The sequence below is a fragment of the Heteronotia binoei genome, chromosome 20 (assembly GCF_032191835.1).
Source record: "Heteronotia binoei isolate CCM8104 ecotype False Entrance Well chromosome 20, APGP_CSIRO_Hbin_v1, whole genome shotgun sequence".
In the NCBI taxonomy this organism is placed as follows: Eukaryota; Metazoa; Chordata; class Lepidosauria; order Squamata; family Gekkonidae; genus Heteronotia; species Heteronotia binoei.
The window spans coordinates 19,334,150-19,357,602 of record NC_083242.1 but is presented as its reverse complement, the minus strand read 5'-3'; the positions used below and the strand labels follow the sequence as shown (position 1 = coordinate 19,357,602).

General features: G+C 47.4%; 2 protein-coding genes across 2 annotated transcripts; one reads left to right on the top strand and one right to left on the bottom strand.

The window, feature by feature from the left end:
- Positions 1-787: 787 nt before the first annotated feature.
- On the bottom strand, positions 788-11,599 carry COQ7 (coenzyme Q7, hydroxylase). Its single transcript, XM_060260886.1, has 6 exons — positions 11,438-11,599; positions 8,069-8,268; positions 5,911-6,025; positions 5,670-5,809; positions 4,162-4,230; positions 788-934 (listed from the first exon to the last, which is right to left on the bottom strand). The coding sequence occupies exons 1-6, from the start codon at positions 11,508-11,510 to the stop codon at positions 857-859; spliced, it is 675 nt and encodes a 224-aa protein (XP_060116869.1). The 5' UTR covers positions 11,511-11,599; the 3' UTR covers positions 788-856.
- A 1,036-nt stretch (positions 11,600-12,635) lies between these two features.
- LOC132588601 (uncharacterized) lies at positions 12,636-22,972 on the top strand. Its single transcript, XM_060261032.1, has 6 exons — positions 12,636-12,709; positions 14,900-14,990; positions 15,581-15,760; positions 18,458-18,507; positions 21,523-21,637; positions 22,808-22,972. Exons 1-6 carry the CDS (start codon positions 12,639-12,641, stop codon positions 22,970-22,972), a joined length of 672 nt encoding a protein of 223 aa, XP_060117015.1. The 5' UTR covers positions 12,636-12,638.
- The last annotated feature ends 481 nt before the right edge of the window (positions 22,973-23,453 follow it).

The window sequence follows — 23,453 nt, the reverse complement described above, 5'->3', positions numbered from 1 at the left end:
AGTGAATGCTGGATTTAAACTCGCCATGGCAAGCCTGAGATGTATATTTTTAGGGGATGTCAATTCTCCTCCATAAATATAATGCATGAAAATAGCTCAATTAGGGCAGATGTGCTGGCTCATTCCCCCCTAAACTTTCTGCATGTCCTTCACGATGAACATCGTTTTGTGATGGCTTCTGGTACAAGTCCTCATCTGATGCTGCCTTCCTTCAACTGGAACAAAAGCTGGCCGTTTTAACAGATCACACTTGATTCCTCTGAAGTCCTATTGATTATGATGAAGTTTACTTCAATTTAACGTTAGCGGTGATGTTAAACTACTTGTGTTAACAACGGTAGCATTACATTCAAGCAAGGCTCTTTTTCTAGCAGGAGCTCCTCTGCATATTAGGCCATGCCCCTCTGATGTAGCCAATCCTTCTGGAGCTTACAGTAGGCCCTGTATTAAGAGCCCTCTAAGCTCTTCGAGGATTGGCTACATCAGGAAGCGCGACCTAATATGCAGAGTTGCTCCTGCTAGAAAAAGAGCCCATTTCAGAATGCTTTCAGAAGTGACATTTTCTCCCACAATACTGGCATCATGGCATTAGATGCTCATGCTATACTGGCAAATCCAGACTGTGAACATTCATGTGGACTTCCTTTCCAAAATAAAAATTGCAACTAGAGTGGATGCAGAAAGAGAAACCATTCCCATGGCCATACATTTCTTTGGTGCTAGCACAAGTAACAAGAGGATAACAGAGAACCAAATGTATGTGTGTGGAAAAAGAAGCCAGAGAGAATATGGTCTATTTTTTTTTTACCTTTGCATTATTTGGAATATCAGTATCAAACCACTGCTCAAAAGTCTACTATATTCTTTCTGATAAAAATATGGCCGCTTTACATCCAATCTGTATTGCGTTCTTCAAAACAGAATACGCTGGAGCCTATACAAAGGAAAGAAATACAATATTTGTATTGTGTTGAAATACTTATATACAATAACTCCAAGAATGATGCTGGTACAATAAAGTTGGGATCCCAAGAATTACACCCACAAGACACAGGAAAGCATCTTTTATTGGGTTAAAGTATTTACCTGTCCCTTTGTTTTGTAACATTTCTGTCCCACATTTCCTCATTGCTTAAAGCTGTTTATAATAAAACAAGGAAATTAAAAGCCAACTGGAAACCTGGCACATTAAAACACTAACACAATGAAACGACTGTGAAAGCCAAGCCAGGACAAAGCTCACCTGAGCAGTACAGACTTACATCTGCTACCTGAACCAAGTGAGAAAAGAGGCCGCCCTGCCCTGCCTGGCCCTGGATAGCCCAAGCAAGCCCGATCTTGTCAGATCTTGGAAGTTAAGCAGGGCTGACCCTGACTTGGATGGGAGACCTCCTTGGAATACCAGGACTAGGAGGCAAAGGCAGGCTGTATCAAGCCACTTCTCTAAATGTCCTCCACGCCCAAGTAGAAGTTGCCAGAAGTCACCATGACACACACACAGGAAAAAAATTACAAAAAGAAAAGAAAGTATTTGAAGGGATGCCACTTAGAGGGGAAGGGCAGGGAGCTGTTCTGTCGACAGCAGAGAAATGAGAGGACTCGCGAGAATGGGTTTAAATTAAGGGTGGGAAGGTACCAGCTGGATATTAGGAAATATTAGGAAATTGACAATTAGAGTTGCTTATTGACAATCAGAGAGCCAGTTTGGTGTCGTGGTTAAGCGTGCGGACTCTTAACTGGGAGAACCGGGTTTGATTCCCCACTCCCCCACTTGCACCTGCTGGAATGGCCTTGGGTCAGCCATAGCTATTGCAGGAGTTGTCCTTTAAAGGGCAGCTGCTGTGAGAGCCCTCTCAGCCCCATCCACCTCACATGGTGTCTGTTGTGGGGGAAGAAGATACAGAAGATTGTAAGCCACTCTGAGTCTCTAATTCAGAGAGAAGGGCAGGGTATATATCTGCAATTCTTTTTCTTCTTAACAGTGAAATCAGCTCCCAAGGGAGGTGGTGAGCTCCCCCTCCCTGGCAGTCTTGAAGCAGCGGCTGGGCAAACAGTTGTCAGGGACGCTCTAAGCTGACCCTGAATTTAGCAGGGAGTTGGACTAGATGGCCTGTAGGGCCCCTTCCAACTCTTGTGATTCTATGATTCTAAGTGGTTTGCTTTGCCAGGCTTGCTCAATCACATAGCAGCTACAGAGCAAATCACAAAGCCTCTATTTTCTCCATTGGCTGAGGCTCCTCCCTTGGGGAGGAAGGAGGGGAGGGACAGCTTGCTTCAAAGGGAGCTCTGGCTCTTTCCTTCCTTCCCTAGGGGGCCAGGATGGGGAGGAGCCTCTGCCAATAGAAGGAAGAGATGCTTGGCTCAGTAGCTCTGCTGCGCAGCTGAGAGAGCCTGGACTGCACAGGAGAGATAACAAAGAAAACACCTTTAAGACCAACAAGTGCTAATGTGTTAAGCATGTTTTACTTTAAGTTTTTAAAAAATCTTAGTTTCTCTATGTCCTTTATAAAAGTTTGTATCTCTGCAACCTGGCATAACATTTTATTACACACATGGCCTCATTTATGTCAGATCCGGCCCTCATAACAAACGAGTATGACACCCTTAGTACACCACCCTGAGTCCTTTGAGGGAAGGGGGTCTTTTTTAGTAGGAAAAGCCCAGCAGGAACTCATTTGCATATTAGGCCACACCCCCTGACATCACTATTGTTTTCTACTAAAAAAGCCCAGCTGGGACTTATTTAGATATTAGGCCATGCCCCCAGATAACAAACCAGCCAGAACTGCGTTCCTGTGTGTTCCTGCTCAAAAAAAGCCCTGCTAATAATACTAACACTAACAACAACAAACAACAAAAATAGAAAGGCATGCTCCTCTGCCTCTGGACTATAGGCCCTTTTTGTGTTAGAAGAATCAAATGGTATGCTTTTATGTGTGAGATGTCCTTTTATTGGCATGTTTTTATTGGCTTGGTTGGTTTTTATCGTCATAGCGGTCAGCTGCCTCCAGCAGGTCTGGAAAGGTGCCATACAAGCACTCTGAATAATTGAATAAATGCAAGGAATGAGTGGAAAAGCTGTTTGGCTAACATACAACGGGTGTTCCCTCTAAGCTTAGTGTGAGCTAGCTCACAGATCTTTAGCCTCCAGGTCACACATTTTTGTCTGAGCTCAGGAAGGATGACCCTAGAGCATACTAATTGATACAGCAACTCATAACTTTAATGCCAGGAGCTCACAAAGTAGAATTTTGGCTCACAAGACTCTGTAGTTTAGATGGAACATCGCATACAATGCGGACTAGATTACACTGGAGAAAAAGATTACAAGATTATGCCTGGGATAGAGAAGGTAGAGAAAGAAGTACTTTTCTCCCTTTCTCACAATACGAGAACTTGTGGGCATTCAATGAAATTGCTGAGCAGTCCGGTTAGAGCTGATAAAAAGAAGTACTTCTTCACCCAAAGGGTGATTGACATGTGGAATTCACTGCCACAGGAGGTGGCGGCAGCTACAAGCATAGACAGCTTAAGAGGGGATTGGATCAACATATGGAGCAGAGGTCCATCAGTGGCTATTAGCCACAGCTTATTGTTGGAACTCTCAGTTTGGGGCAGTGATGCTCTGTATTCTTGTTCTTGGGGGGGGGGGGGCACCATGGGAAGGCTTCTAGCCCCACTGGTGGACCTCTTGATGGCACTTGGGTGGTTTTTTGGCCACTGTGTGACACAGAGTGTTGAACTGGATGGGCCATTGGCCTGATCCAACATGGTTTCTCTTATGTTAAAAAGACAATTTAGTGCCCTTAAGAACACAACACTAGGGGGGCAAAATCTATCCCGTGACAAGTTAGCAGAGGAAGCTGCAGGACTGGAATTAACAAAACGGGCCCTGCCATCTGCTTTTAAGAAGGCTCTGCAGGCAGCCAACACTCCCCCTTGTGTTAAGAACACCACGCAAGCAGAAATCTGGCGCAGTTAGTGACGAGAAGGGAATGGACTGCTGGACTCGTTTGGTAGAGGCAAGGAAGGGGCGGGGGAAGAAGACACGAAAAAAACATAAGCACATTCCAAAGCAGGATGCTCACTCGCAGTCACATGCTCCGTATTCTAACACCACAGCTAGGCGTGTGCCTGTCCCACATTTCCTGGGATGCTTACCAGTTCTGCATCATGCTCAAGTCCGATGTCATGATGCTCTAGCTCCTCATCCCGGAATTTCTTGATTATCTGACGTAAAGAACAAAAACGGAAGACGAATACCTCAGTACCAAGCTCATTGTGAGATGTCCAAAGACACGTTTTTAGATGACACTACCAGCGTCCCCTCGAAGCTACAGAGTCTTGTGAGCAAAAAATCCACTTTGTGAGCTCCTGGCATGAAAGCGGTGAGCTGCTGCATCAATTAGTGTGCTCTGGGGGGTCCTCCTTCCTAAGACAAAAATGTGTGAGCTGGAGGCTAAAAATCTGTAAGCCAACTCACGCTAGCTCGACTTAGAGGGAACACTGGACACTACTGCTTTCCTGACTTCCTCCTTGAGGCCTCCTCCTCCTCCATTTAATCTCTATTTTGTTAGCTTTTAATGTAGATTAGCTGGAGCAGTGTTTGCCCCAAGTAATGCCCATCAGTCGAAAACAAATCTTGCTGCACAGGTTGGCAATCCCCCCTTCCCCTATTCAGCAGATCATTTTGCTTGGTCCTCAGCAGGGCTTTTTTGGTAGCAGGAACTCATTTGCGTATTAGACCACACCCCCTGATGTAGCCAATCCTCCAAGAGCTGACAGGGCTCTTCTTAAAGGGCCTACTATAAGCTCTTGGAGGATTGGCTATGTAAGGGGTGTGTGGCCTAATATGCAAAGGAGTCCCTGCAACCAAAAAAGCCCTGGCCCTCAGGGGCTCTGATCTCTCTGCCCAAGCCACCAAAGCACTGGCACAGCTACTGCATGCCCTGTCTCCCCATCCCAGGCCTGAACAGCCTCTAGCAGAGGTGAAGACAAATCCATGAGAAGAAACTGGATTTATATTCTGCCCTCCACTCAGAGTGGCTTACAATCTCCTTTATCTTCCTCCCCCACAACAAACACCCTGTGAGGTGGGCGGGGCTGGAGAGGTCTCTCACAGCAGCTGCCCTTTCAAGGACAACCTCTGTGAGAGCGATGGCTGACCCGAGGCCATTCCAGCAGCTGCAGGTAGAGGAGTGGGAAATCAAACCCAGTTCTCCCAGATCAGAGTCCACGCACTTAACCACTTCACCCAACTGACTCCACCAAACTGGCAGTACCAGTGCAGCTTGGTTAGCTCTAAGAAAAGGCTTTTTTGTAGCAGGAACTCCTTGGCATATTAGGCCACACACCCCTGATGTAGCCAGTCCTCCTGGAGCTTACAGTAGGCCCTGGAATAAGAGCCCTGTAAGCTCTTGGAGGATTGGCTACATCAGAGAGGTATGCAAAGGAGTTCCTGTTACCAAAAAAGCCCTGGCTCTATGTATGTCTGGCCAAATATCCACCTCACTCCAACTGCACCAACCCCCACTGTTTTTGCAAAAACACTAACATCTTCTCAAGTATATGGCAGATTTTCGCACCCAGTTCTTGGGCTAGAAAAGGCGGCCTACCCTTTCCCGTCCCTTCCTAATTTTAAGCAACTTTCAAGCACCGTGAAGAGGCACCTCTAATAATTCTTTGTACTTTTCCGGATCTTCTTCCATCAGCGTTCGGATCTGGTTATTGTAGTGATGAGAGATACTCTCCTCCACTGCCACCGTGCAAGCCATGGCGGCCTTTTTGCCGAGCAAGGCTGTCCCCGCGCCTGTTGTGAAGACATTCCTATCAGATGGGGTGCCCCCATCTCATTCGTCCACATGTTTGAATTTTAAAAGGAAAACGCTTTTTAAAAAATTCAAGCCTCACCTAGCACAAACCCCGCAACATTCCAGAAAGGCAACAGAACCGTGGGCCGGACTCGATACGAGACCATTAAATCGTTGAACTTTTTCAAATGTTCTTTTTCCTGATTCCACATTTGCTGTGTTTAAAAAAATATATATGCAGGGGGTAAGATTGGCTGGAGGTTGGGAAAAGGTACACAAGGGTCAGCGATACCCTCTTCCATCAGTGACAAAACCATTCTGTGGCTTTTAGCTGGACGTTTGATCCGAGTGTTCAGTTAACTGCTTTGATTCCCCTGGGAGCTCACAGGCAAGAGCATTTTTACTCTACCCTTTCTTCCGATGAGCTCAAGGCAGGGTACACAGTTTTCTTTCCCCACTTTGTCTGTAAAACATGTTGGAAAGATTCTGAAAAGCTATTCTTGCACCTGTGCCTGCTTCTTTAGAGAGCCAGTTTGGCCTAGTGATTAAGTGTGTGGATTTTTATCTGGGAGAACCAGGCTTGATTCCCCACTCCTCTGCTTGCAGCTGCTGGAATCGCCTTGGGTCAGCCATAGCTGTGGCAGAGGTTGTCCTTGAAAGGGCAGATGCTGTGAGAACCATCTCAGCCCCACCCACCTCACATGGTGTCTGTTGTGGGGGAGGAATGTAAAGGAGATTGTGAGCCACTCTGAGACTCTTCGGAGTAGAGGGTGGGATATAAATCCAATGCCGTCTTCTTCTTCTACTTGCAGCTGCTGAAATGGCTTTGGATCAGCCAGAGCTTCTCGTAGGAGTTGTCCTTGAAAGGGCACCTGCTGTAAGAGCTCTCTCAGTCCCACCCACCTCACAGGGTGTCTGTTGTCAGGGAGGGGAGGTAAAGGAGACTGTGACTGCTCTGAGACTCTGAGATTCAGAGTATAGGGCAGGATATAAATCCAATATCATCATCTTCTTCTTTACTGAAACATTCCACTATTATTTATTAACTTACACATACTCCATCCTACTGAATTGCTATTACACCTTATTGGATTTACTCTCTGTATTTTTTCTGAGTTTTGTTGTATTCCATCCCTTTCCTGATTTTTACCTGAAGAAGAAGACTGAAGATTTATACCTTGCCCTTCTCTCTGAATCAGAGACTCAGAGCGGCTTACAATCTCCTATATCTTCTCCCCCCACAACAGACACCCTGTGAGGTGGATGGGACTGAGAGGGCTCTCACAGCAGCTGCCCTTTCAAGGACAGAGTCTCAGAGCGGCTCACAATCTCCTTTACCTTCCTCCCCCACAATAGACACCCTGTGAGGTGGGTGGGGCTGAGAGGGCTCTCACAGCAGCTGCCCTTTCAAGGACAGAGTCTCAGAATGGCCTACAATATCCTTTACCTTCCTCCCCCACAACAGACACCTTGTGAGAGCGGTGGGGCTGAGAGGGCTCTCACAGCAGCTGCCCTTTCAAGGACAACCTCTGCCAGAGCTATGGCTAACCCAATGCCATTCCAGCAGGTGCACATGGAGGAGTGGGGAATCAAATCCAGTTCTCCCAGATAAGAGCGCTTTGGCTGACCCAAGGCCATTCCAGCAGCTGCAAGTGGAGGAGTGGTGAATCAAACCCGGTTCTCCCAGATAAGAGAGCTATGGCTGACCCAAGGCCATTCCAGCAGCTGCAAGTGGAGGAGTGGGGAATCAAACCCGGTTCTCCCAGATAAGAGTCCGCACACTTAACCACTACACCAAACTGGCTCTCTTAAGACCTTAGTAAACCAACTTCAACCCTTGGTTTCAAAACCTAGTTTGGTAAACACTAACTGACCATACTTAGTGGAGTGGGAAGCATTTTGACAGTTGCATTTATCTATAGTTAGTTGCAGGGCTTTTTTTGGTAGAAAAAGCCCAGCAGGAACTCATTTGCATATCAAGGCACACCCCCTGATATTACCATTGTTTCACACAGGGCTTTTAGGTAGAAAAGGCCCAGCGGGAACTCATTTGCACATTAGGTCACACTCCCTGGCACGAAGCCAGCCGGAACTTGTGTTTCTGTGCTTTCCTGCTCATGAAAAGCCCTGATTAGTTGAACTAAACCATGGTTTCACATTGTGATAAAGCAACACGGAAAGTTAGCTTCTATCAAGCTTGGATAATAGCAAAGCTGACTTTAAAAAGTGCAAAGAACATACAGGCTAGAGATACTAACCTGGATCACTGGTCCAACCGACGTCCGACCTAACACTGCCATCTGGCCTGCATATATGCGGTTTGCCCCATATTCTCCTGCATGATCCACTCGGATTATGCGGTCGATAACTGGTTTGTTGATGCTTTCAAAGGCTGTTCCAGTGCTACAAAACTTGTTAGTGGCATGCATGCATTGCAAATCCCATCCGCTTCTTGGTCCTGGCATGGAGAAAACATTCATTAGAGAAAGAGAATGAGATTTCTATCATGGTTTGTTATGACAGAAGCTGATTTTAAAAGGTGATCTGCAATAATAAACAGATGAAGATTGCTAGATTTTTATAGTCCTATTGGGTACATAAATCCCTTCAGAATTCATCCAGCTTTGTGACAGCATGAGTGACACGCAGGTCAGTATCAAGAAATTAACAGGCCCAGTAGTGGCAAAGAAGAACCTCAGACCACAGATTCCATAGTAATGATACTGAAATTGATCTGATCGATCCAGGGATGGAAGACCAGAGGAGCACTGCTATATAAGCAGAAAATAGCAGAAGTATAAAGTAGAAAAAAGTAAGAAAAACCAGATGTACTTTGTCTGTGTAATCCTGAACAGTTGCACTGACTTTCTTCTTCAGTGTGTTTAGAAAGTTGTAACTGTTTAGGATTTCACCACAAGCTTATGTTGACTTTACAGAGCATACACTTTTGTAGGTCATTACCAGTGTCACCAGATCTTAGAACTGTTAGCTGCAAGGAGGGGAAATCAGTTAGGCCAAGGCCAAAATTGCCTAGGCCAAAATTGTGCTTTTTTAAATTAGGGGGAGGGAAGCCTTTTTTAAAATCTCTAAGTGTTGCGCTTGTGTTCAGCATCAATGCTCAAATGCTGGCTGTAACATTTCAGGGAACAGGACAGCTCAGCTTTGCCAATGGGTACTCAATTTCAAGCTATGCTACTTTAAAAATAAATGCATAACCCACCTTTCCACCAGATTAGCACTCAAAAGAACTTAATTCTAATCTTTCACCATGTGTGGTTGTAATAACTGCTGCCGTTTAAGGAAACTGCAGAGTATTGAAAACAGATGGGGGCTGCAAACTTTCACCTAACCACCTTGCCTGTGCTAAAGAGAGGACATGAGGATCCAGCTATTCGAACGGTAACCAAAGCAAGCTTCTTTCTTGTTTGCTTCCATTCCTCTCCCCCACCCTTCTGGTTGTTGCAGCTACACTTCTGCGTAAGGAATTGATGGGCGCATGCTACTGAGGCCAAGCAGTTGACTGGCAACTCCAGTCGCCTTATTTTACAACAAGCAGCAAGGAAATTTTGAGAGAAATGGTGTTGAATAAAAGATTACATTATGACCAGTATTCCCTCTAAGCTGAGTTAGTGTGAGCTAGCTCACAGATTCTTAGCCTCCAGCTCACACAGAGCAGCTAATTTATGCAGTAGCTCACAAAGAAAAATTTTTGCTCACAAGACTCTGCAGCTTAGAGGGAACACTAATTACGACTACTTCAAAAAACAGGACAAATATTTATTTCACTTATTGGGAAGGAAGGTGGCATGGTACAGGCTGGTCTTGGAAGCGAAGCAAGGTCGGTACTTGGATGGGAGACCTGCACCAAGGGAGATTTTGCAGAGGAAAGCAAAGGGCAAAACAACTCCGCTTCTCACTAGCCTTGAAAACCCCTTGCTGGGGTCACCATAAGCTGCGACTTGCTAGCACTTTACATACACATTTCATTTACTCCCTGTCTTTCTCCCTGGAAGCAGCTCACATTGTTCTTTTCTTTAGAGCTGCCGGGTCCTCTCTGATCCCCAGCAGAAGATGGGTGGGTAGGGCTGCCAGATCGTTTCCATCCCTCTCCTCAACCCTCCCAGCTGTTGCAGCTCCACTTTTGCCTAAGGTGTTGATGGGCACCTGCTGCTGAGGCCAAACTGTTGACTGGCAGCTCTAGCCCTCCCTAGTCCCCTTGTTCCATGACAAACAGCAAGGAAAACTTGAGAGAAACTGCTGGAGATCTGGGGCTGGAGCCTGGGGAGGACAGGGACCTCAGCGAAGCACAGTGCCATAGAGCTTGTCTGCAAAAGCAGTTATTTTTCTCCAGGGGAACTGATCTCTGTAGTCTGGACTGGAGATGAGCTGTAATTCCAGGGCAGGGGTGGCCAAGCTGTGGCTTGGGAGCCACATGTGGCTCTTTCATACATATTGTGTGGCTCTTGAAGCCCCCACCGCCCCATCAGCTGGCTTGCAGAAGGCATCTGTCTCTTTAAATCACTTCTTAAAGCCAAACCAGCTGATAGCTCGGAAAATGCATTTGAAGTTGCTTTCTTTCCCCCTCCCCATCCATCTTTCTTTCTTCCTGTCTTGTGGCTCACAAACATCTGACATTTATTCCATGTGGCTCTTAAATTAAGGAAGTCTGGCCACCCCTGCTATATAATATATCCCACCTTGACTCAGGTTCTAAGTCTTCCTCCAATTTAAGGAGTCCTCCTCCAATTTCAACTGGAGGAAGAGTCACTTAAAGAGAGGAAGGATAAAAGACTGCTGGATTCAAGCCAATGACTTAAAACTTGCAGAAATGGAGAATTCTGCATGAAAATGGACCCCGGACTGAAATGTTACCCACTATCATACTGCTGGGTTCTTGCTGCAAGATTCTTTGAAGTAACTTTTAAATTTCTATTTTAGGTCTTTGTACTCTGCTTTCCTTCTCTGTGGAACTCCGTGGATAGCGTCACCCTCTCCTCCCCATTTCATTCTCCCAATCACTATCCTGCAGTGTAGGTTAGCTTGAGATAAAGTGACTGGCCCAAGGTCGCCCAGCAAGCTTAGAGGATTTTCTTTCCTTCCTTCCTTCCTTGTGGCTCTCAAGAGTTTGACATTTATTCCATGTGGCTCTTATGTTAAGCAAGTTCAGCCGCCCCTGTTCCAGGGGATCCCCAGGTCCCACTTGGAGGCTGGCATCCCCCCTCTCCTCCCTGTTATCTCTGTGGTGAGGCGGAGGGTGCATGACTGGCCCCAGGTAATCTATGTAAAGGTGGGGATTCGGCTCTGGTGGAGCATTCACACTACACTAAATAATATATTTTACATTTGTATTTTTGCTATTCTTACACAGTAAAAATCCGGGTTCAAAACGCATTATTGAGTGTAGTGTGAATGCAACATAGGTCTCCCAGAAGCCAGTCCAACCTCCTAACCACCCCACCCCACCCTGGCTCTCCTACTAGAGAGGCCAGCCTCCCTCCTCGCTTCTCCCGTCCTTCCCTGCAGGGGGCGCCTGCACGGCCCTCAGAGTGGCAAAGAGGACCTGAAGGGCAAAGAAACAGAAGCAACATCCGGGGGGAGAAGGCCCGAGGCCCCTTCCCTGCCCGTACCTTCCCTACAGCGGAGGCCACGGCAACCGGCGCGCAGCCCTCTCCCGGCCAGAGCCGCAGCGACCTCCGCCATCCCTGTTGTACCCTTGCCGGGCGCGCCTCGGCTCCGGCAACATGGCGCGCATTTATGGCGTCACAGTCAGCGCCCCACATGGAGAAGCTACACACGCATCCCCTACAGTTTAAATGACCACTTCCGGCTCTCATTGGACGTTGGGAAAGGAGAGGTTCCCTGTGCAAGCAGCAGTCGTTTCCGACTCGGGGGTGACGTTGCTTTCACAACGTTTTCACGGCAGACTTTTTACGGGGTGGTTTGCCATTGCCTTCCCCAGTCATCTACACCAGGGGTGGCCAACGGTAGCTCTCCAGATGTTTTTTGCCTACAACCCCCATCAGCCCCAGCCATTGGCCATGCTGGCTGGGGCTGATGGGAGTTGTAGGCAAAAAACATCTGGAGAGCTACCGTTGGCCACCCTGATCTACACTTCCCCCCAGCAAGCTGGGTACTCATTTTACTGACCTTGGAAGGATGGAAGCTGAGTCAACCTCGAGCCGGCTACCTGAAAACCCAGCTTCCGCTGGGATCGAGCTCAGGTCGTGAGCAGAATTTAGGATTGCAGCTTTAACACTCTGCGCCACGGGGCTCGACCCGCAGAGCAAGGGAAAGAAAAGAGGAAACGGGTTTCACAAGCCATACCGCGGGCATTCCCACGAGAAGCGCCTCAGCTTCCCAGGCCTCCAAAAGAAGCTCCAGAGAAGCTATGGGTGGTTGATTATGTGTATGAGACCTGGATTCGAGGTCCCATTCTGCCAAAGAGACTCTCTGAGGCTAGTCACTCTCTCTCAGGCTAGCCTACAGCCCAGGGTTGTTACTGTGAAGAGAACAATGCGGGAAGCCCATCTGGCTCTCCACTGGGGAGAAAAACGGGGACTGGTGCTTTCGATTACTAACCGGACGTTCATGTCAAGCTTGCCTGCGATACTTTCTCTACCTCTTATGTGTTCTGCCGGCCGCCTCCAGGCGGTGTTTTCTCCCTAAGGAGTTCCTCCCCACCTCCTTATTTCCATTGGCTGGTTAAGACACGCCCTCTGGAGGATTCCCACTCACATTGGGGGAGCGCGCGTCCGTTTCCTCCGGCGGTTGCCATGGTGACCAGGATGCCCTGGGCCTTGCCCGGCGGCGAGAAGGAAAGAAGAGATCATGGCGGCCGGAGGGGGCGGCGGCGGTTCGGTGTCGGCCAGGGCTCTCGCCCGCTCGGTGGCCCACAGGCTGTAAGGGAGGGAGCGGGCAGAGGAGGGATGGTGACTTAGTGGGTAGAGCATCTGCTTGGTAAGCAGAAGGTCTCAGGTTCAATCCCCGGCATCTCCAATTCAAAAGGGTCCGGGCCAAATAGGCGTGAAAGACTTCAGCTTTGAGACCCTGCAGAACCGCTGTCAGGCAGGGGAGGGGGACGGTGGCTCAGTGGTAGAGCATCTGCTTGGTAAGCAGAAGGTCCCAGGTTCAATCCCCAACACCTCCAACTAAAAAGGGTCCAGGCAACCAGGCTGTGAAAAACCTCAGCTTGAGACCCTGGAGAGCTGCTGCCAGTCTGAGTAGACAATGCTGACTTTGATGGACCCAGGGTCTGATTCAGTAGAAGGAAGCTTTCAGATAGGAGGAGGTGGGCTGGCAGCTAGCTAGTTGAGGCGTGGAGGGAGGCGGGTGGTTGTTGGGAAGCACTGCTGTTCTACCCGGCAGCCCATCAATATTTGATGCAAAACTAATAATAGCACGAAGTGGGCATAAATAGTTAATGCATTAATAAGAATGCAAATTAAGTGTGCAAGTCAGTGACTTCTGAATGTCACCTGAAGATCTGGCCGGGCTTCTAGACACTCCTGAGGCTGATTCCCAGGAAACAAAGTTTGAGTCCGGGGGCGCCTGTAAGACCAACAAAGTTTTATCCAAGGGGTGAGCTTTTGTGTGCACACACGCTTCCTCAGACACATGCACACGGAAGCTGTATACCAGGGGTGGTTAATGTAAGAGCCACAGAGAATATGCTTCAGATGTTTGAGAACCGCAAGATATGAGCATCAGATGTTTGAGAAAGAGAGGAAGGCAGTTAGGAAGGAAGAGGAGAGGTAGAAAGAAAGCAACTTTAAATGCATTCACCAAGCCAGCCAATGGGGCAGTGGGGGCTTCGAGAGCCACACAATGTGTGTGAAAGAGCCACATGTGGCTTCCAAGCCGCAGTTTGTTCACCCCTGCTATATACCCAGAATTAAACTTCGTTGGTCTTACAGGTGCTACTGGATTCAAAATTTGTTCTACTGCTTCAGACCAACACAGCTGCCCACTTGGATCTATCTTATTCCCACGAAAGTGGGTGGCCAAACATGCTTAATGTAAGAGCCACACAGAATAAGCATCAGATGTTTGAGAGCCACAACTTGTGGCCCACAAGACCTGAACATCAGATGTTTAAGAGCCGCAAGATGGGATGGGAGGGAGGCAATAAAATGGTGGGGAGAGGATAGAGGGAGAGATTGAAAGAAAGCAACTTTAAATGTATTCTCTGAGCCATCAGAGAAGTGATTTAAAGAAACACCTTCTCTAAATTGACGTGTGGGCACTTTGAGAGCCACACAATATGTGTGAGAGCCACATGTGGTTCCTGAACCACAGTTTGGCCACCCCCGCTCTAGAACTGAGGAGAGTGATCCCAATCAGATTTTCTCAAAATCCTACTCAAGGCTATTCAGTGGATCTTATTCCCACAAAACCCTTCTTGGCATTGCACTGTAAATCTGCAGAGCATTCTGTGTAAAAGGTGGACAAAAGGTCTGAAGAGTAGGGCTTCAAAATACTATTTTTACCCCTCCCCTTCCCCTGTTAAAAACTTCCAGCCCGATTAAGAGCTGTGGAACCCTTGTATTAAGGAAATATCATTCATTGTTTGTTGTCGCTGACCGTAGCAATAAATACTGCTGCTACTTGGAAACTTGTATGCTGTTTTGTGTCATTTTGGGTGATCCAACATGGCTGCCTAGAAACTCCACTTGTATACAAGAGTTTAATTAGGAATGTTCAAACAGCACCACAAAATCTTTTTTTCCTCCTCATGTACAGTTTGCAACACTGCAGGTTATAACTTTTTTAAAAAGTGACTTTAACCCTCAGTACTGACAGAAACTATGCTGTTTGTTGACCCTGTATGGATTTCTCAATCCAATACTTGCTTTTTGCATTGCAGTTGGATAAGAAACCTGGTGCAGCAGAATATGACTATTGTTTTTATATTTTTAAATCTGCCTGAAGTCTCAGTTTTCAAAGTGCGCTGAAAAGAAAGTAAATCAATTTAAATTTGTAGTTTTGTCTTTTTGTGGCAGCACTGCACATTCAGTAATTGCTAGGAATGGAAGATGATATGACCTTTTAAAATTATTATTAACCAGATACATGTCTTTTTTCTTTTTCAGAAAATATTACATTGATGTGCAAAGAAAAGAACATTCCTTTGATTCATCTGGATTAATCAGAGATGAAATAGAGAGCTCCAGTTGTCATACAGTAAGCACTGCAGGATTTGGTCTGGGTTTCCAAATCACATCTTAGTGAAACACTGCCTTTTACACGGTGGTTTTCCTAGAATGGCCAAGTGTACATCTACAGTAAGATATTACCAATCAAGCAAGAAAAGCAGTCCAGTTCCTAAAAATCAAAATTGAGTTAAAGTTGTTCAGACCTGGTTTTAAAGGAAACACTGATCTACCTGAGAGCCATTTTGGTGTAGTGGTTAAGAACACAGACTCTAATCTGGAGAATCAGGTTTGATCCCCCACTCCTCTACATGCAGCCAGCTGGGGAACCTTGGGTCAGGCACAGCTCTCTCAGCCCCACCTACTGCACATGGTGCCTGTTGTGGGGAAAGGAAGGAAAGGAGATTGTAAGCCACTCTGAGTGAAGGGTGGGGTATAAATCCAATCTTCTTCTCTTCCCTCTAACAATCACTGTTGCCATTGGAGCGAAAGAAAGTCATTGAATTCATGACCCTTGGCAATGGGCAGAAAGTGCAGGAGCTTGGCCTGATTTTTGCAGCTTGCCAGTGGCTGTTAATTGCCTGGGGTGGGGCCATGTCAGAATGTTTTGTCTTCTTTCAGCATCCTGCATGTCTGATTGAGTGGCAGCATGGCCGACCACTGGAACATGATTTTGCAGAGATTAAACTGGAGGCATTCCTGCGCACATACTTGGGCAGCACTGATGAATGTTTCCAAAGAGTGCAAAACAGCCCAGAAAAGCGAAAGGATTTGGAAAAGTTCATTAAAAAGATGGCAAGGGTAAGGCTTAATGTATTTGTTTACATATTTGTGTTCCACTTTTCTCCTCACATCAGCTTGCAATGCTGTTCTCCTTTCATTGGTTTTATCCTCACTACAGCTCTCTGAGGTGAGCTGGGCAAAGAGAAGGTGACTTGTGCTTGGGAGGGGGGGGGGCACAGTGGAAGGGCTTCTAGCCCCACTGGTGGACCACTTGAGGGCACTTGGGTTTTTAGCCACTGTGTGACACAGAGTGTTGGACTGGATGGGCCACTGGCCTGATCCAACATGGCTTCTCTTATGTTCTTATGACTGGACCAGGCCTCCTAATGAATGTCCACAAGCAGAAAATAGAGAGTTGAACTTGAGTCTCCCAAATCTTTCCTTTGAAAGGGGCCCCACAACCTTTTTAAGCCTGTGGGGGAAAAAATTTAATGTAGAGAAAACGTAGTGGGTACCACTGCAAAACACCCATGCTGAGAGACAGAACAGCTATTAAAATGGCTGCCTGCATTCTTCACCCTTTAATATTGCAAATTAAAGGATGGAGGATGTTTCTTCAAGGTGGAAAGTGGGGGGGAAAGGTGCCTTTGTTCTTTTCCCCTTTCAGCATGGAGAATGGCAGCATAGTCTTCTTTTTGCCATTTCATCTGGGGAAGGTATGGAAAGCAGGGTTCCCCCGCACAGGCGTGGAATTCTAGCAGGAGCTCCTTTGCATATTAGGCCACACATCCCTAATGCAGCCAATCCTCTAAAAGCTTACAAAAAAGAGCCTTGTAAGCTCTTGGAAGATTGGCTACATCAGGGGTGTGTGGCCTAATATGCAAAGGAGCTCCTGCTAGAATTCCATCCCTGCCCCCACCCTCCCCACCAAAGCATCATCTAGTAAACTAATTGAATGAATTACTGTTTCATGCAATCAAACTAGTATATCGGTCACTTGAATTTAGAGGATCCGGGCAAAGCTTGGCATGCAGTGAAAATAACTGTGCGGCTGCTTTACATAGAATCATAGAGTTGGAAGGGACCCCCAGGGTCATCTAGTCCAACCCCCTGCACAATGCAGGAAATTCACAAACGCCTCCCCCTAAATTCATAGGATCTGCATTGCTGTCAGGTGGCCATCTAGTCTTTGTTTAAAGACTTCCCCTCCAGGGAAGCAGAGCCCACCACCTCCCGAGGAAGCCTGTTCCACTGAGCTTCTTCCTAACGTTGAGCGGGAAATTCTTTTGATGTAATTTCAACCCGTTGGTTCTGGTCCTACCTGCAAACCCAACTCTTGGCTCAGTCTCCATTGACTCGCGTGCTGATTGCTTTCACCAGCGCTGTAGCTCGGGTGGTGAACCCAGGAGCAGTTGCAGGACTTTTTCTTGTGGCAGGAACTTCTTTGACATATTAGGCCACACGCCTCTGATGTAGCCAACCTCCAAGAGCTCACAGGCAGGGGTCATTTTGTAGAAAAATAGGTGGTGGAGCTCACCCAGGGATTGTGATGCAGCTGTGCCTACTATTCAATGGAGAAGTTAGGTGGAGGGGAAGAGGGGGAACCCTCAGAAAGGTTCAGGAGCTGTGCTCCTGTGAGCTCCTGCTGAATTCAAGGCCTGCTTCCAGGGCTCTTCGTACAGAGCCTACTAAAAGCTCCAGGAGGACTGGCTACATCAGGGGCGTGTGGTCTAATATGCAAAGGAACTCCTGCTAGAATTCCATCCCTGGGCTACACACCCCCTGCCAATGTAGCCAATCCTCCAAGAGCTTACAGGACTCTTCTTACAGGGCCTACTGTAAGCTCCAGGAGGATTGGCTACATCAGGGGCGTGTGGCCTAAAAAGCAAAAGAGTTCCTGCTACGAAAAATGCCCTGAGCAGTTGCAACTCGTATGTGCCGCCCAGGATAGGCATATTTTGGAGCAGCTGCATGACAGTTTTCCAACTTGCACAGCTCTGTGCTAATCCACCCAAGCCCTGTTCCGTCTAGTACAAGATGAATTCCCCCCACCCCCCTGTTGCTGTTTTCATTGCTAATACCTTCCTATACCCCAGGCTGATGAATGGGTGGGCTTACATTGTATTCGGGGGGACAAAGTTTGAGTCCAGCGGCACCTTGAAGACCAACAAAGTTTAATTCTGGGTGTCAGCTTCTGTGTGCACGCACTCTTCTTGAGGAGGGGACGACAGGAACGTCTCTCTGCTCTCCCCCTCTAAATGACAACCCTTCAGATATTTAAAGAGAGCCATCATGTCCCCCCCTCAACCTCCCCTTCTTCAAAACCAAGCTGCTTAGTCATTTCACATTAAGAAGACAATACGCTTAAAGGTGCCACTGGACTCCCAACTTTGTTCTGTTGCTTCAGACTAACACAGCTACCCACCCGAAACTGTATTTGAGAGCCAGTTTGGTGTAGTGGTTAAGTGCGCGGACTCTTATCTGGGAGAACCGTGTTTGATTCCCCACTCCTCCACTTGCAGCTGCTGGAGTGACCTTGGGTCAGTCACAGCATTCGCAGAGTTGTCCTTGAAAGGGCAGCTGCTGTAAGAGCTCTCTCAACCCCATCTATCTCATAGAGTGTCTGTTGTGGGGGAGGAAGGTAAAGGAGATTGTGAGCTACTCTGAGACTCTGAGATTCAGAGTGTAGGGCGGGATATAAATCCAATATAATATTATTATTATTATTTGGTAGTGATGGATAATCACCTAGAGTTTACGGGTCTTTATTTGCAGGATTATGTACCTGACCAAACAAATGAGGGCAGAACAAAGAAGACTCAAAGGTAATGTAGTTTGCTGAGCCCATATGGTTCAGACTAGTATTCACTAGAATACTAAGCAGCAGCAGCAAATAATTTCGTATCTGAAGACAAAGGATCTGAGCTTATTAAAGAGAGCAGGCGGTGCTGGCTGCCAAGTTCCGAAATGACATAATTTGTTGCTCCCCTAGTGGAGCTGCTGGAAGTCAGATGGAGGTTCCCCCAGTTGCAGCCGCTGCTTAACCACAACCGAGATATCCTGCAGATGCTGCTATATTACCGTGTGTACCACCCGTCCTCCAGGGAATGGAGGGCAGGACACGTTATTGCTCTGGGGTTTTTTTTCTCTCTCATCAAATCTCAGAGTTAAGTGATGCTGAGGAATGGGCCAGAGTCATGACCAAACTTGCCATCTGAACAGGGATTCCTGATCCAAGCCTGGCCCTAAGGTTGTACCAGAAGACCTGTCACTGCTGGTTGCGCATGACTTGCGTGCTTATGTTAGCTCATTGGTTTGTAGAATCACAGAATCCCTGAGTTGGAAGGGGCCATCCAGGCCATCTAGTCCAACCCCCTGCACAATGCAGGATCAACCTAGAGCAGGGGTGGCCAAGCTTGCTTAATGTAAGAGCCACATAGAATAAACATCAGATGTTTGAGAGCCGCAAAACATGCATATCAGATGTTTGAGAGCTGTAAAGAAGGCAAATAGATGGGGGAGGAGGGAGGAAGAGAGAGGTGGAAAGAAAGTAACTTTAAATGCGTTCTCCAGGCCACTGGCTGGCTTGGCTTGGAGAAGTGATTTAAAGGGAGAAATGCCTTCTCCAAGCCAGCTGATGGAGCACTACGGGCTTCAAGAGCCACACAATATGTGTGAAAGAGCCATATATGGCTCCTGAGCCACAGTTTGGCCACCCCTGGCCTAGAGCATCTCTCACAAGGGTTTGTCCAGCTGCTGCTTGAAGACTGCCCATGAGACGGAGCTCCCCACCTCCCCAGGTAGCTGATTCCACTGATGAACAACTCTTACTGTAAAAAAGTTTTTCCTAATATCCAGCTGGAACCTTCCCACCCTTCATTTAAACCCATTCTTGCGAGTCCTCTCATCCTCTGCTGCCAACAGGAACAGCTCCCTGCCCTCCTCTTCTAAGTAACAATCCTTCAAGAGAGCAATCATGTTCCCTCTAAGCTGCAGTCTTGTGAGCAAAAATTCTACTTTGTGGACCATTGGCATTAAATTTGTGAGCTGCTGCATGAATTATTATGCTCTGGGGTCATCCTTCCTGAGCTAAGACAAAAATGTGTGAGCTGGAGGCTAAAATTTGGTGAGTTGGCTCACGCTAGCTCAGCTTAGCGGGAACACTGCTCACGTCCCCCCCTTGGCCTCCTCTTCTTCAAATCCAAGCTGCTTAGTCTTTTCACATTAGGAAGCCAACTTTTCCTGAAATGGATGGAGGCTGGGATGGGACATTTTGTGCTCTTGCACAAGATTTGGTCATCGGCTGTTTAGACCCGATGGAGGGCTACATTTGTGCAACAAGTCACAGTAGGTGTCATTTCCATGACAACAGGCATCATTCCATGATGCGTAACTATGCCCCTCCCCACCCAATGCTAGGAGAGCAGCAGATAGGGTGGATGAGGGAGCATGCAGAGTCTAGGACTCAGCATGATGTGCCGTACACCCTTTCATTGGCCCTGCGTAGCTGGGAGCAGGCATCTGCTGTGGTTGAACTAAGATACTTTATAGAGCCTTAAGCCAATTCAGTACTAACCTTTATCAATAGTAGTCTGTTTTGGCTGTTTTGAGAGCCAGTTTGGTGTAGCGGTTAAGTGCGCAGACTCTTATCTGGGAGAGCCAGGTTTGATTCTCCACTCTTACACATGCAGCTGCTGGAATGGACTTGGGTCAGCCATAGCTCTCACAGAGTTATCCTTGAAAGGGTAGCTTCTATGAGAGCTTTCTCAGCCCCACCCACCTCACAGGGTGTCTGTTGTGGGGGAGGAAGATAAAGGAAACCATAAGCCACTCTGAGAGTCTGGTTCAGAGAGAAAGGTGGGGTATACATCTGCATTCTTCGTTGTCGTCTTCTGAGAGATACACATTTTTAAAAGCATGAAACAAGACTTTATTTTGCAATTTACGCTCAAGGAAATTGCTGAGCAGTCGGGTTAGAACGGATAAAAGGAAGTACTTCCCTCTAACCTTTGTCAATAGTAGTCTGTTTTGGCTGTTTTGAGAGCCAGTTTGGTGTAGTGGTTAAGTGTGCGGACTCTTATCTGGGAGAACCAGGTTTGATTCCCCACTCCTCCACTTGCACCCCACTCCTCCACTTGCACCCAAGGCTGGAATGGCCTTGGGTCAGCCATAGCTCTGGCAGAGGTTGTCCTTGAAAGGGCAGCTGCTGTGAGAGCCCTCTCCAGCCCCACCCACCTCACAGGGTGTCTGTTGTTGGGGAGGAAGGTAAAGGAGATTGTGAGCCGCTCTGAGACTCCTCGGAGTGGAGGGCGGGATATAAATCCAATATCATCTTCTTCTTCTTCACCCAAAGGGTGATTAACACATGGAATTCGCTGCCACAGGAGGTGGCAGCTATAAACGTAGACAGCTTCAAGAGAGGATTGGATAAACATATGGAGGTATTAGCCACAGGGTATAAATGGAACTCTCTGTCTGGGGCAGTGATGCTCTGTATTTTTGGAGCATAGTGGGAGGACTTCTGAAGTTCTGGCCCCTCTGATGGACCTTGTGATGGCACCTGGGTTTTTTGGTGGGGGGGCACTGTGTGACAGAGTGTTGAACTGGATGGTCCATTGGCCTGATCCAACATGGTTTCTCTTATGTTCACTTAAGCTGTGCAATATGGCATGTAGTTGCTGTGGTCTTGTTGTTTTGGTGTGATAGTAGTTACACGGTGGAGTGGGGTCTTGTACAAACTGATGTGCCAAATCCCCCACCCCTTCCTTTGGTATCTTGCTTGTGCTGTAATGAACTGATGTTTAGCTTGAAATTAAACACAGATTCCACTTTTCCATTAGGCAAAGTTATTGGCTGCGCGCCCCCTCCAGTCTACACAGAACTGCTACTCCAAGTATGTCGGCAGAAGAAGTGCGGAGACTCGTTTCTTCGGCTTCCAAGTTCGTCGTGGCTGCCGTACGTATTAACCTCAAAAGACAGCTGAACGTTTCCTTTAAAAAACTATTGCTGCTTCTTAAAATGTATTTACTTCACTTAAGCCCCACTTTTCCCCCAGCGGAGGTTGAAAGTGGCATATGACATTCTGTCCTCCATTGTATCCTCACAACAACCCTGTTAGGTAAGTCAGAGTGTACAATTGGCTGAAGGCTGCACAGCAACTTTCCATGGCAGAGTAGGGATTTGAACCTAGATCAGGGGTAGCCAAATGTGCTTAACGTAAGAGCCACAAGACATGAATGTCAGATGTTTGAGGGAAGGAAAGGAGGGGGAGAGAGAGAGAGATGGATGGGTGACTTTTTTGTAGCAGGAACTCCTTTGCATATTAGGCCACACCCCTGATGTAGCCAATCCTCCAAGAGTTTACAGGGCTCTTATTCCAGGACCTACTGTAATCTCTTGGAGGATTGGCTACATTAGGGGTGTGTGGCCTAATATGCAATGCTACAAAAAAAGCGATGGATGGATGGATGGATGGATGGATGGGGGAGAGATGTAATGAAAGCAACTTTATCTTTAAATGCATTCTCCAAGTTGCTAGCTGGCTTGACTTGGCGAAGTGATTTAAAGAGACAGAAGCCTTCTCCAAGCTCACCTATGGGGTGCGGGGGTGCTTTGAGAGCCACACAATATGTGTGAAAGAGCCACATGCGGCTCCCGAGCCACAGTTTGGCCACTCCTGACCTAGATCCTAGTCAGACATTCCAACCACAATGTGATGCTTTTTTTGCCGCTGAACTTTGCATTCCAGCCGCAAGTCCCACCACAGCCCCTATAAGCACTGGTGTTAAAAGGAGGTTTGGAGAAATATCAGTCAAGCAGCTGAGCACCTGTTGCTAGCGAACTGTAATGGCAAAGGGTTCTCATCTCAATAACTTAATGAGCTATTATTCTCTTCCAGGGGAAGGGAGGGACAGTGGCTCAGTGGTAGAGCATCTGCTTGGCAAGCAGGAGGTCCCAGGTTCAATCCCCGGCATCTCCAACTAAAAAGGGTCCAGGCAAGTAGGCGTGAAAAACCTCAGCTTGAGACCCAGGAGAGCTGCTGCCAGTCTGAGTGGACAACACTGACTTTGATGGACCAGGAGTCTGATTCAGTAGAAGGCAGCTTCATGTGTTCATGTGTTCCAGACTTCTGAAGTCTCTCCAAAAGGAACAACTCAAGAAGCTGTTTCGACTCCAAAGAGAGGAGCGACTAAAATCATCCCAAGCTCGGATCGTGCCTGGAAACAGTCTCTTCCTTCTCCTTGGTTGCCCAAAGATGAAACAGAGAGGTATGGAAGCTCAGTCCCATAATAGATGCTTGCTGTTTTTAAAAAGACTTCCGCTCAAATGGCATGCAGCGGATTCATCCGTGCCACAGCTCCCGTGACCCTGCCTGCCTTCCAGAGAGCCTGTCTTTTTGAGCTTTCCAAAAACGTCACTGCCACTCCCACTCCTGTGATAACCCTTTTTAAAATACGAACTGCAACAATGAAATGCTTCTCTGAAGTGCTTCTACGGAGCATCATTCCTCCCCGCTCACTCATCTCCAAAACCAGGATTTTGTGGGGAGGCTTCAGGCTGATGAAGTGACTGGAGCCCACAGGGCTGGTCCATGTGGCTGTTGCTGAGGGACCCGGCATTGTTTGGAAAGGGCTTCAGTCTGGGCTGGAGTATTGTGTTCAGTTTTGGGCACCACATTTTAATAAAGATATAGACAAGCTGGAATGGGTCCAGAGGAGGGTAACGAAGATGGTGAGGGGTCTGGAGACCAAGTCCTATGAGGAAAGGCTGA